The 13,692-nt window shown below is 35.7% G+C and overlaps 1 protein-coding gene across 1 annotated transcript; it reads left to right on the top strand.

The window, feature by feature from the left end:
- The first annotated feature begins 248 nt into the window (after positions 1–248).
- On the top strand, positions 249–7,224 carry LOC104899856 (uncharacterized). The gene is made up of 8 exons (XM_010687141.3): positions 249–495; positions 950–1,225; positions 1,330–1,421; positions 1,512–1,577; positions 4,787–5,032; positions 5,350–5,508; positions 6,214–6,303; positions 6,622–7,224. Exons 2-8 carry the CDS (start codon positions 954–956, stop codon positions 6,813–6,815), a joined length of 1,119 nt encoding a protein of 372 aa, XP_010685443.1. The 5' UTR covers positions 249–495; positions 950–953; the 3' UTR covers positions 6,816–7,224.
- Positions 7,225–13,692: the final 6,468 nt, after the last annotated feature.

Genomic DNA, 13,692 nt, shown 5'->3' on the forward strand with positions numbered 1-13,692 from the left:
ATCAACAACTACTCAACCTAATAGACAGACAAAAAAACACAATGAACAAAGAAATATCTGCAATAAACAAACTAAGAAACATAAAGGCCAACAAATGAGAATCGATGAGATCAATATTCATTGGAGAACAGTTGATGTACATTAGTTTCTTGATCCACTTAATAAACGTGCATTTTATGTTTTTTAGGTTGCGTTTTGGCACGTAACACGAATCCACTATCTAGTATCTACCAATTGATATCATGATATTTTTGTGTTGGGTTTAAACATAAAATCAGCAAATTCAGTGACCATTTCCAGTTCGCAAAAGCAAAAGCCCAAATCAATCCAACTCCAAAGGACCAAAGCCCTCTCTGAACAGAAATCTTCTTTCTCTCTCCTCCGACGACAAACACGCCGGCGACCGGCGACCGACGACGAAAACGATTGGAAATTGCGTTTCATTGAGCATTGTCAAAGCTTCTTCTCGAATTTCAGTAGTTCATATTTCTTTTCGTAAGTTTGCTCACAAAATCTCTATCCTTTAAGAAATACAGTGGAATCTCTCATTCAATACAATTTGCAAATTTCAGTTGCTGTGAAAAGAAAACTGATAATCTACTGACTGATCTATTAGATTTTCTAAGCTTCAACAGAATTTTACTTCATTGATTTGATTCTTACTTATGGAAACTGATTTCTACTCTTCCAAATTGTTCTTTTTTCTGATTATAACTAGGTTTTCTTGAAATTGATTTTCTAAATTAATGAGAATAACTGAAAGTTACAGGAACTATAATACTTGAATAATGGTAGTAATAGTGTATGATAGGACTTTCAAAAGTATGTTTATCTAGAATTGTTTGATGAATTTAGGATTGAGATAATACTATGATCATCAAAGAATATTTAGATAAAATCATATTGATTTATATAAGTAACTTTGATTATAATCTCATTTTTGTAATAGAGATATGGAGAGCGTAGCAGAGAGGAATTGGAGTGAGGAAGTGGAAGACCTAGTAGAATCTGGAGACATAGACGCTGCAATATCTCTTCTTGAATCCCTAATTTTAAAGTTCGAGACCTTAAATTCATCAGATTCACAACCTCAATTAGCTTCTGCACTCCTTGAATTGGCCAAACTTTACTCTTCCAAAGGCCTTTCTCTTAAATCTGATGATGCTCGATCTTGCGCTTCCGCCATCAACCTTCGCTCCCTTTCTTCTCCTTCCTATTCCTTTGGGTCAGTTTTTTCCTTCATGTTATATTTGTTCACCGTTCCTTTTATTTTCAGGTTGAATCCTTAGAAGCCGAATTGAAATTAATTTCATTTTAGTTTTAATTCAGTGAAACTTCCTCGGAAGAAGAACAATCAAGGGTTTCTACTAACAATAATTTGCCTGGGTGTAGTTCAGCCAGAAATGAGTCCACAAATGATGGTACATTACTTTTTTTGTCGATAAATTTTTATGTCATCATACCTCCGGCAAAAATGACTGATTTGTTGAAGTTGTTTGCTCTAATCGCAGGGGAGTGTGACTTAGATACAAAATCTTCCACTGAGAATGTAGCTCCTCAGGAGTCTTCAGATGATGGTATGATTTCTTCTCATTATGCAATTATCTAATGCAGTAATATAGGTGCTTTCATGATCTTCAGAGTATGGAATGATACTCTCTTGATACGAATTATTAGTTGTTATAGCAAAATCTTAACACATCTTAATTGTTTGGTTAGATTTAGTAATCATTGCTTTCTGTTGTCATGCCTAATCTAGCTACTAATTACATTGCAAATTGTGACTTTCAAAACAAAGTTAGACATTCTTCACAAGAGTCTGAGGTGTGGCCGCTTTTGCTACCCAGAGTAGTATTTCTAGCTTACCAAATGTAGTTAGAGCAGCTCAACCAGAGTTTGACCTTGCAGTGAAACTAACTCCTCCGCTCTCTTTTGTACATTGTCTGCCAACATTGTTGTAACTTGTAAATCGCGTCTTCCATATCCAAGCAATGGACAATCAGAATGAAGGAAGCACATTTCCAGCTATACTCACAGTGAAATAACAGATGAGATGGGTTTCGGGATGCTGGCTGCAGAGGAGGCAGATGTCCTCATCTCTGACCCCATAATTTATTAGCTTGTCCTAAGTTCCCACTTGCTAAGCGTAACCAAGCAGCAAATAATATGTTTTGGCAAGTTCCTTTATTCTAAAACCATCGTGACCAATTGACTTTCTTAACATGACACCTTGGCCAAGAATAAGCAGAGGAGACAGTGTACTTGCCGGTAGGATGGTGCTGCCATATCTCATTAACCAAACCAGTTCTGATATCTGATCATATTAATTCACAATTTTACGTGCGCACCCAACTACAGTGTTTAGCTGGCAGGATCCTCAGTTATAGTCATGAATTTATAAATGATGGAACCATTTCACCCATAGATTGGCAGCCTACACAGCAATATTCCAAGTGTGTTTGCCAAGAAAAGCATAATTCAAGTGATAAGAGATTCTCAACCCCATATCCCCAATTGATTTAGGCTTACAAACATCTTACCAAGCAACTAAAGGACTTTTTGAGAGCACAGCCTTACCCTCCCATAAGAAAGCCCTGCTTAAGTAATTTAGTTTTTCCGAAGTAACCCTAAAAAAAATGGTTTCTTCAGAGCAGTATGTGGAAAAAATATAAATGCTTGCTTAATAGGATTGAAGGCTCATGATAACACCATCCACTAATTCCAGCCATTGACTATAAGGGAGATGTCTTGTCTTCCAGATATTAATTCCTTTAAACATTTTGTCCTCAAACAAGTCATAATCACTAACATCAAGCCATTTAGAAGACAAAGGAATGCCTAAATTTCTGAAAGGTAGCGACCAATATTAAAACTAGAGAAAGAATTTTTGCTGCACAGTGTGGCTAATATTATCAAAATACATGGCTGTTTTAGTACTCTTGTCATGCTGACCGGATGGTTCAGAAATTTTAGCAGACCTTTGCAACAGAAAAATGAATGTCTTCTTTACAGAACATAATCAGGTCGTCTGCAAAGCATAAGTGACTAAGCCAATGGCCCATTGCTTTTGCAAGTAGGACAAAAAGGAAATCTGGGATGAGTACATATCTTATTCAAAGATTTACTCATCAGGTATAGAGAGAAGGAGGATCTCCCGGTCTTGACACTTTTGCCTGTGGAAAGCAACCAAGAAGCTCACCATTAAGGAAAATAGAGGACTTTGTAGAAGGCAAACAAGTCATTATGTAGGAAGTATAGCAACTAGGAAAGCTCAAAGCACGTAATTTTTCTTGTAAGAAGGCCTAACTATATAAATCATAAGCCTTACGAAGATAAACTTTAAAAGTAGGGAAAACTCTTTCTATGATAACACATTAGTGGTCTAAAATTTATTGGCTTATCATGATGTTGTCCACGATATGTAAGGCACTTTGATTTGGAGAAGTAAGGCCATCAAGAATTTCATGCAGCCTAGAACACAGCAACTTAGAACTAACCTTATATAGCACAGAATAGCAGGCAATTGGGTAAAATTCATGACAGTCTGGGAATGGTCGAGCTTTGAAATTTTGGTGAAAGAGGTGGTTATTAGCTGACCTAGAAGCCAGTGAAGAATAAAGGTCTGCACGAGTAATATGCTAGGTGTCTGCAGAGAGTGAAAGCTCATCATTGTGATTGGGATCTTTCCTCACCAAGTCAACATTCACAGGGGTTCTATGATCAGCATCTGTACCAAACATTTGTCGATAATACCTGACAAAGTATGATTTTCAATTGGAGTGCCACTGGCATCGCTTATGGGGAAAACTTGGTTTCTTTTTTTAAGCCACACAAGCATGAAAGAAAGTAGTGTCATGACTTTGGCCTAACGCTATTTCTAGACTTTGCTAGAAATCCTATATTTGGCAGCTACTGGTTTTCCTCTTGAGCTAGTAACTCATTTCTAGGATCACCGTGTGATAGTTGTTGAGAGTTAATCAGAGCGTTCTAAGTAGAGTTAGCATTCTTTTCATGCTTAGTTTCTGAAGTCATTTCAACAGTTTAAGGTCAGGTTGAAGCCTTTCTGATTTTATTAACAACCTGATCCGTTGGATGTTAAGCTTCTTTCTTGCACTTTCTAAGCTCCAATTCCTCCAAATCACCCACATTATTCTCTGGCTATAGATGCTCTACCTCTGATGAGGCTTTACTTCATTCATCAAACTCAATCTGCGCACACCTCCAATTTCATCAGCATTCTTGAAATGTTTCCCATTTTTAGGCCGAGGCAGGATTGAAGTAGTCGATTTTGTAGATTGTTGTATGGAAGTTTTAGCTTTAGGGTTATTTTTTTGTTGTTGTTGGAGATCGCTTTGAATTTCTTGCCATCGCAACAGCTAGGAGCTGAAATATCCAGAGCGTCTTTATTTTTAACTTTCTTTCACCCATCTAAAATTTAGATTAATGCAATTTGATGTTTGAATAAATATTTTTGTTGCTTTTGTTGACTCAAATTTTTTTGATTAATATTAGTAACATTTAATGACTTAATTCTTCATTTTGTCCCTTTCCTTGTCAAACTCATTATTTCATAATCTAATGAGCTTTTTTCCAACATCATCAATCTAATATCTGATTCTCATGTACTGCCTAACTGTGACAAATATATATAATATATAATAATTACACTATTCATGTTCAATCTAAAGATATCTTTGCATTTGTAGTAGTTTGATGGAAAGTCATGTTTTTGTATATGGTAAAAACAATTTCGCTAATGGTGCTGTCAATTGTCATGGGTTTTTAGACTGGGAAGCTATAGCGGATCGTGCACCGGATGAGTTGATCTCTCCTCAACGCTTGCCAGAGGTGTCAAAGCTTTCTTTGTATGACACAGAAGTGAAGAAGGTCCCGAACAGGCGTGGGAGAGGAACCTTTACGTACAAGAAACAAGGATTGTATAGTGATGAAAAAATAACTTACTCTATTGCCTCCGATGCATCAGACGAAATTGTTCATGATAAATCTGAGAAAATTTCTGAAGCAAGAAATTGTGAGTGAGACATATTTGTGGACTTTTATGCTTGTTGTAGATTTGCAGATAAAATATCATTCATGTCCTAATTTTTGATATAGATCTAAACATCTAATGTTACGTGTTTAATGATTTATCTCGAAAGAAAATATTCAAATATGCACATGGTCAATCCGTCTTGTCAAACAATATATATTAGGCATATATACTCTTTTTCGGTTGAACGAAGAGCTAATTATATCATTGCAATTTTCTTGTCGTGCATGTGGGTACTCGACCACATTGAATGTTAATTTAGAAATAATTGCTTAATGTTTGTTACTTTCTGTCATCAGTATATGGTACACATCATGTCCTCGTCTTGGATGGATTTCTCCCGAGTATTACAACAACAGATTTGGAGAGACTTTTTGAAGATTTCAGAGACCATGGATTTGCTATTCGTTGGGTTGATGATACACTTGCACTGGCTGTATTTCGAACCCCATCAATTGGTATGTGTGGCTTGTCTGGCATGATATTGACTTGTAAGAGCTATTGATACATCTCTTGGGACGCATGGGGAGGTTCAGGTCGGGTTGTCGGGTCAAATTTTCCGAGCCATACCCACAATGTCCCAAGATAATGTTCGCATTTTGGGTCCTTCAAACCCTTGCAACTTTTTTTTTTTTATAATATTGATGAGCTTTGCAACAGATCCTTCATAAGCTAATTATAGTTAAAAACCAGACATCACATAGGCACACATGAAAATGATGTAAAAGATTTAGGGTAATTTGATAATATTGCTATTTCATTTTTCTCAGAGTTGCGAGGTAGAGGTGGTAGCTAATTGGAGTACCACCTCGAATTCCAGAACATTGTCCACGGTTCGAATCCTCACTCCGACAATATGTTGGGCATTTACTCTGGCTGTTTAGCCTTGTACCCAGTTGGTGGGCAGTTGGTGTGTCCAGCAGGCTAGTAGGGGTTGGTTTTCGGACCAATTATCTTTCCCAATCAAAAAAAAAAAAAAAAAATTCTCAGAGTTGCAGTGATTAATTTCTCAATTCTGTCATTGTTACAGACTTGTAATGCCCATATGTTCATTTTAGTTCTGTTGGTTGGGTAAAATTATTTTTATGACTTATGATGATGTAATTTTTGTTTATATCTTAAATTCACGTCTAATTTACTTTCTTAATGGCCCTAAAATGCAGCTCTCGAGGCGTGTAATAGTGTTAATGTTTCTTTTAAAGTTCGTGTGCTGGAGGAAGTTGATCCCGTAATGAGATCCATTTCAGTAAAAGGTATATATCTTATGTCTGCCTTTTACTTCTGGATGTCTAATTTTACAAGTGTTCACATTTTGCCTGTAGCAATACCATTATCAAGCAGTGAGCTAGTGTAATTTTACATTTGTTTAGTTCACCAAGATTTTACTATTTAATTTTAGCTGTTGGTTCTATCATATTTGTAACATAAAAACACGGTGATAGAGGATTGGGAATCACAGCGGATGTTTTTCCTCGTATTGATGTTATATTGAACAGAAAGAGTGGGGCTGGAGCTGGGGGTGGGGGGAATGATATAGTATGTTGAACTGAAAATATTCATTGTAATGTTAGACTTGGAACCACCTCGGCAAAGACCAAAGACATCAGCTCGAACTGCTCAGAGGCTCATCGCTCAGGAATTGGGAGTGAAGTTGCCATCAACTTTTGGGTCTAGGGAGCTAAGGAAGCAGGAAGATACTAGAAGGAATCGCATTGTTACGAGGCAAATTTTGAGGGATGATGCTTGGGGGCCTGATGATAAGTAAATTAGCACAATTTGAACAAGTACTTCGGTACGTTGTGTTATGTATCTCAATGAATTTTATTCCCCTGTTATTATTGTTGTAGTTATGACATTCATCTTTAAGTTTAAAGGTGGACAATGTGTGCTTGCTCTTAGAGCTTGACCCGCATGATGTTACTAAAAAGAACGTGGCTAGCCGATGAGCCTTTCTGTAAGGAGATGACGACTATTATGAGTCTATGACTTACGACTTCTGAGATTGGCTTGTATAATATTGCTATATAGCCTCAGATTTTTGTTCTAAGACATGGTAGATTTGTGAAAGAAATGGAGAGTGTATTGTACATTAGTAGTGTTAAACAAAACTATAGACATATTTCTCCTTTCCCAAATATATAAATTAAAATACCAAAAAAATATAATATTTTCTATTTTCACGCTAGTAATTAGCGAAATTGAATTTGCTTGCATGCATTTGAGTTCATGTACAGATGGTAGAATCCAATACCACGTGGTTGACTTTGAATTTTAGGTGGATGGGCAAAGTGTGAGCCGTCAAGAATATTGCCTTCTAATCTTCTAGACGACATTGTCAAAGATAGAGAATTCACCAGCATTATTATGCTTTAAGCTATGGTGAGGTAGAGATATTGATTTTGGAGCAATGTCTTTACGAGGTTATGTAAGTTTTCAATCATCAAATTGTCCATTGTGCTTATCTCATGTTTCAGATTAATCTACATTTGGAGTTTGGAGTAGTGTCATTTACTAGGACCTCAAGAAGTTGATCACGGAAGCCGCAAGTAAATTGAGAACTATGGAACTATCGTGTTCTAGATTCTATAACGATTGTGGTCATAGCTGCCATAGTAGACACTAAAGGTGTATCATATACACCTAAAAAAACAAATATGAGCTTGAATTAAATTCAATTAAGTCTGAATATAAGTTCCAATAAGTTTATATAAGGTTCATTTTACCTTTACATAATAGTACGAACTAGCTTTTTATGTACTAGAACTTGATTCTAGATGAATAATAAAAAGCTGGTATGACATTGCATAAATTCTCATCAACAAATCAATCTTTAGTAGAAAACAAAAATAAAAATACAAAGTCTCCAAACTCTTACAAAGAGAAATAAAATCTAACATATAGGTGAATATAATTCAATATATGGGTGATAGAACTCTCCATTGGAGAGGAAAAGGAAATTTAGTATGGGGAGAGAGGACATATAAGAGAAAAAAGGAAAGAGGAGGTGGCATATATATTTGTACTTCTACTCACATATATGGGTTATATTAAGTTTAAAAACTTTAAATCGAATCTATACAAATATATTAAAAGGCGTGCGTGATAATATATACACGTCACATGACACCTCTGTTACTCCACTAGAACTGTACAATGTGTACATAAGTCAAGTCGATTAACAAAAATAAAATTAGCTTGCAACAAAATTTGAACCCGTAACCTCTTGTTATTATACATGACACAATTACCATCTCAACCAACTTTTCAGCATGCTTTAAGTGTCCACATTATTATATTTGTACGGTTTGAATGTTGGGTTTTGCTTAATATATTTTAATGAAAATGGAAAAATGTTGGGTTTTGCTTGATATATTTTAATGGAAATGGAAAAAAAATGCATATCAAATTCGAAAAATAATACCAATCCATGCAATGCTCGGACTGAAATATTAGTTTAGTATTCTAAATAAAGTTCAATTTAGGAGGTTGCTAGTGCTCTTCCTGCCTATCTAATGACAACCATTTAAGATTTTTTTTTGACATCTGGAAATCGTACATTAATTAAAAGAAGTACAGCTTAATGCTAATACAATCCAAACTAAAACAAAAACAAATAAATAAACTTAAAGGAGCTTTAAGAGCTCGTACACTCCACCTAATACAGAAGTAAATAACAACGAAATAAAAACGCGTATAAAGGGGCGCGTCGCTGGTCAGTGCTGATGATGGTGGATGTAAACCTCGGTTGGCTGATGGGAGAGGCTGATGAAGCGATTGACAAGCACGATTTGGACAACGAACAACCAACGACGAGTGTTGAGTCTCGCCGTACGAGCAATTCCAATGATCGGTCATCACTTGGGATTCTGAGCTCATGACCATGTAAAGAGTCACAGTCCAATGTGACTCACTACTCTCGATTGAGAGTATGTCAGGTTTCTCTTTGATGAATGATAAATGCTGATGAGTGGGCCTGCTGTAAACCACCAGATTGAACTGGGTTGCCGCCTGCAGATTTGAAGTTTTTAAGGCAAAGACCATGAAGATCCATGCTAAGCTAAAAGGAGAGCCAAACAAGTTGAACCCTCGAATATACCTCCGGTTTTCAAAACCGGCAAATAAATTAAACGTCCCAACCATGAAAGCCTAACATCATCTCGTCCTTGCTCATGAACATCGTGAGGCACCTTGTCCCTCAGCACATATACCAAAAAACCGACATACTCAAATGTGACTACTTTGAACCACCAATCTTGAACCAAAGGACTAATACGTTTCGATGACCACAACCAACCACCGGAAATAACTTTAGCAACTCGAAAACGAAGCACTCCGTTTACTCGGAGATTTAAACCACTATTTAAGAAATTACCTGACTGGACTATTCGGAAAATCCAACAACTGGGGGGGAAGGGAAGGAAAGCCCAACACTAACAGGGGGAAAGGGGAGTCCGACACTAACTGGGGGGGAGGGGGAGGGAAAGCGCAAAACAACTATAAACCTAACTACTGGAAGGGTCAAACAAGACATGAGGACGAGTAACGGGGACGGAAACCTTCAGCACAAACAAACCGGCAACGACCACCCTAGGAACACTAGCACCCTAGGAATACCCGACAAGCAGCACCACAAACCTAACAAACCTAAAGAACAAAACCAAATAGACCCAGACAGGGGAAGAAGGGAAACTAATCGACAAAGTTACTGTACCAGTCACAGGGGAGAGGGGGAAGACTCGACACAAGGGAGGGGGAAGAACACGACTCAAGAGCGCGAACTGATCGACGACAGACAGACAAGGGAGGAAGGGAGGAAAACGACGATGGACGGACAAGGGAGGAAAACTACGACTAGAAGACGACGAAATGCATGGGAGTTGGAAGGAAAACGGCGACGAAGAACAGGGGAGGGGGAGGGAAACCCGCGACGAGGGGGAGGGAAACGCAAAAAGAGGAACGATGTTTACACTATTGACTAAATCAGGGGATACGAACTACAAAGAGAGGCTCGCCGGCGACCGGTGGAACTACGCCAGCCACCGCCGAGCCTTTAAAGGCAACACCCGAAAGATTTAGTTAGGGTTGATGTTTTTAGGGTTTGGGGAGGAGTTTTAGAGAGAGGCTGGAGGTTTAAGAGAGAGTAATAAGAGTAATTTTACAGTGATCACTATACTATCTCAAATATAAGAATTGTGACAAGCGAGATAGCTTATTAGATGGTCAATTTTGGTTCTTGTGTACGAATAAGGAGATTTTTGTGGTGTATCTTAGTAGATGCATTTAATCAAAAAGTGTAATTTTGTTAGTTTTTAGAAAATTTATTTTGACAGAGTGAATAATGAATTATCTAAGTAAGGTGTTAGTGATTTTGTTTTAACGTCAGTAAAAACATATGGAAGATAGCGAGTAGTTGCCCACAATCAAAACTAGAGAAATGCACAAAAATTGTTGCACATTTGGGCTAATATCATCAAAATTTTAATAGCAAAATGAAGATTGAATGTCTTCTTTACCAATGCCCCTTTCTAAATTCAAATAGGCAATTCGTAAAAGTATGAGTGAATAAGATTATGCCTTTTCGTTCAATGAAAAGCAACACTGGTGAAAGTACTACCTTATTCAATGTTCTACTCATCATCTAGAGAGAGGAATTTTTTAATATTCAAAGTTCTATTCATCATGTAAAGAGAGAGACATATATTTTAAAGTTGAGGGTAACTTGATAAGCCCGAGAAAATTTTCCGAATTAAAAAATTGTGAGTGAAACATATATGTAGAACGTCTTAATTTATGCTTGTAAATATAAAATATACAATAACATATATCATATATGTAGAATATTTTAACTTATGCTTGTGAATTAGATAAGTAATCATTCATTTTCTATTATTTTATTTATATCTAATGTTTCATGTTTGATGAAAAATCTTGAAAATTGAAATTGTTCATTGTCGTTAAACAATACAAAAGAAGTTGTTGTGTCAAACACTCAAACTATACTTTTTTTTCCGCTTACTCCAAAACAAACAAAAGAAAACTCCGAACTATACATTATGGTGTTTTCTATTTTCACGCAAGTATAGAATTTGCTTTGCATGCATTTGAGTCCATGAAAAAGATGGTGAAATCCAATATCACATGGCTGACTTTGAATTTTGAGTCGATGGGAGAAGTGTGATCCATGTAAGAATATTGCCTTCTAGATGACGTTGTCAAAGATAGACGATTAACTACAGTGTACCTTTGAACTCGTAATTTATATAAACCTGAGAGCACCTCCAATGGCAAAAAAAACCCTCCCCATATGGACTCTCTCTCCTCAAATGGGGCTCCCCATGAGTGGGGTTGGTTCCCCATTTAATGAGGATGCTCAAGTTTTAGGGGAGGTGCCCAAATGAAGAAAAGGTGGTGGGTATATAATAAATAGATAAAATATTGGTGGAGTATGGGAAAGTAGGAGAGAGAAAAGGTGGTGGGTATAGGAAATAAGAGAGAGAATAAAGGGGAGGTAGATGAGTGGAGGTATGTGTTTCAAATTTGAGTAAGGTAAAATGGGGAGGTAGTGGAAAATGAGGTGGACAAATAAGGTGAGGAGAGAGAAAAAATGGGGTGCCCCATGAATGGAGGTGCTCTGATGATGACACATTAAACTTTGGAGCCATTATGTGAAATTGGGAATGCACTTAATCATATAGTTGTTTTTTTTGGTCGGTAATTTGACAGTTAGGACTTTGAAATATTATGTATCTATAAAAAGTTAGCCAAGATATGGTATGCAAATATTTTTGGATCGGATACAAAAGTTTGATAGGAGATACTACCTCCGTTTCTTTTTAATTGTTACACTTTGACATTTTACACTATTCACAAATTGCACTTTGACCCTCGTTTGTGATTTATACGTGAATAAAAACATAGTCATGTGGGATCTTGTTAGATTCGTATTAGTATGTAATTTATTAATATGTAGTTTTTTTATTTTTTACAAATACAAAATTAGAGATATAAAGGCTCAAAGTAGTGCATCGGCATGCGTGAAAAGTGTAAGTGTAACAATTAAAAAGAAACGGAGGTAGTATCTACCAATTCTGTTTACAAAATATATGATTGTAAATGGGAATTAATATTAATATTTTAAGAACATATTGAATCGCATTATGCTTCAAACTATAGTGAGGTTATGAGGTATGATAAGCAATATAGTTGCACTTACCAAAGAAAATTAAATCACTATGTGAGGCAGTGTAACAGTGTTGATGTGAAAGATGTCCATACGAGGTTGTGAGAGTTGAAGTTTCAACTTTCAACCATCAAATAGTCCATTGTGGTTAAATCCTCATGTTTGAGATCATTCTCTACTCTTGGAATGGTCTAAAAAAGTGTGTTGTTCAAAGTTGATCACAGAAGCCGCAAGTAAACATTGAGAATAATGTAAAAAATGTGTTCTACTTCTATATTATATACCAACTATGGTCCTAGTACATTAGTATTTAGTACCCATAGTTCCGATTTCCGAATGGTTAACTGTAATTAGAGCATTATTAATGCTCCTCAGGGCTCAGAGTCCAAATCTTCAGTGCTTCCAGAAATCCCCTTTTTAATCCCTAGTAGAGTGTGGTATAGTTATGGAGCATTCAGTCAGTCGGAATGAGATAGAGATGAACACATGTACTATTAGTTTTGCATGCCACAATAGAATTATGTAGTACTCTCTTTATTTGTAAATTGTTTTTCTATTTTGACCAATTTTCTTTTACAAAAATATTACAAACAAGAACAACAAAAAAAAATGGAGATCGGTAGCATTTAGTTGATAAAGTGAAACTAGTTGTTGGCCCAGACAATGCCCCGAATCATTTATCAATGTGAATTTGAATTTTAAATCAAATACCTGAGGAAAGTGGAAAAGAAGAGTTAATATGTATTGCATCATGCTCAAAAAATAATCTTCTAGTTCCTTGTAAATATTCTACATAATAAATTATAAAATTTGTTGTCAAATGTAGTCCTTTAAAGTGGTCATTTTGTTATTTTCACCCTTTTCATATTTTGACTACAGTCTCAAATAAACCAAACTCTTTTAAGTTGCAATCCAAAAATCATAAATTATAATATGAATTATTCATCAATATAACTATCGATTTCAAGAGTACATATATATAAATATATAATTACTTACAAAGAATATTATATAATTTTGTTTTAAAAATTTAAGTTAATGTGTAAGGATATAACCAATGTAATTAAATGATGTCGTAGTGTTAATTACAGAGGTTATTAAAATTTGAAAAGCTTTTTAATATAAAAATACTGAAAGTTAGGACATGCTATTATTAGCATTAGCTTAATGAGTACTAATATATACATTTGTATTTAATGGTTTGAAAAATAGAAATATCACCTTATCTTTGAGTATTTTTTTTCCCACAAAAACCAACATGAAATTATAGAACAGTTGGTTAATGCATTTATATATTACATTATTCACTATTATCTATTTCTTAATGTTGTAAAGTGAGGTATAGGATGAAAGCTATAATGTTATGTTCAGTCACAAAAATTATATTTAATCTTTAAATATGTAGGAAGCAAAGTAATCTATATACTACTAATTTGAAGATATGGGTATGCAAGATGTTTTT

This window comes from Beta vulgaris, chromosome 7, assembly GCF_026745355.1.
Source record: "Beta vulgaris subsp. vulgaris cultivar EL10 chromosome 7, EL10.2, whole genome shotgun sequence".
Classification (NCBI taxonomy): Eukaryota; Viridiplantae; Streptophyta; class Magnoliopsida; order Caryophyllales; family Amaranthaceae; genus Beta; species Beta vulgaris.

Bases quoted from the DNA above. Each gene is read 5' to 3' on its own strand.
- LOC104899856 (XM_010687141.3), top strand. From the start codon at position 954: ATGGAGAGCGTAGCAGAGAGGAATTGGAGTGAGGAAGTGGAAGACCTA. The intron at 1,578-4,786 runs GTATGATTTCTT...ATGGGTTTTTAG, and splicing joins TCAGGAGTCTTCAGATGATG to ACTGGGAAGCTATAGCGGAT. The intron at 6,304-6,621 runs GTATATATCTTA...TTGTAATGTTAG, and splicing joins GAGATCCATTTCAGTAAAAG to ACTTGGAACCACCTCGGCAA.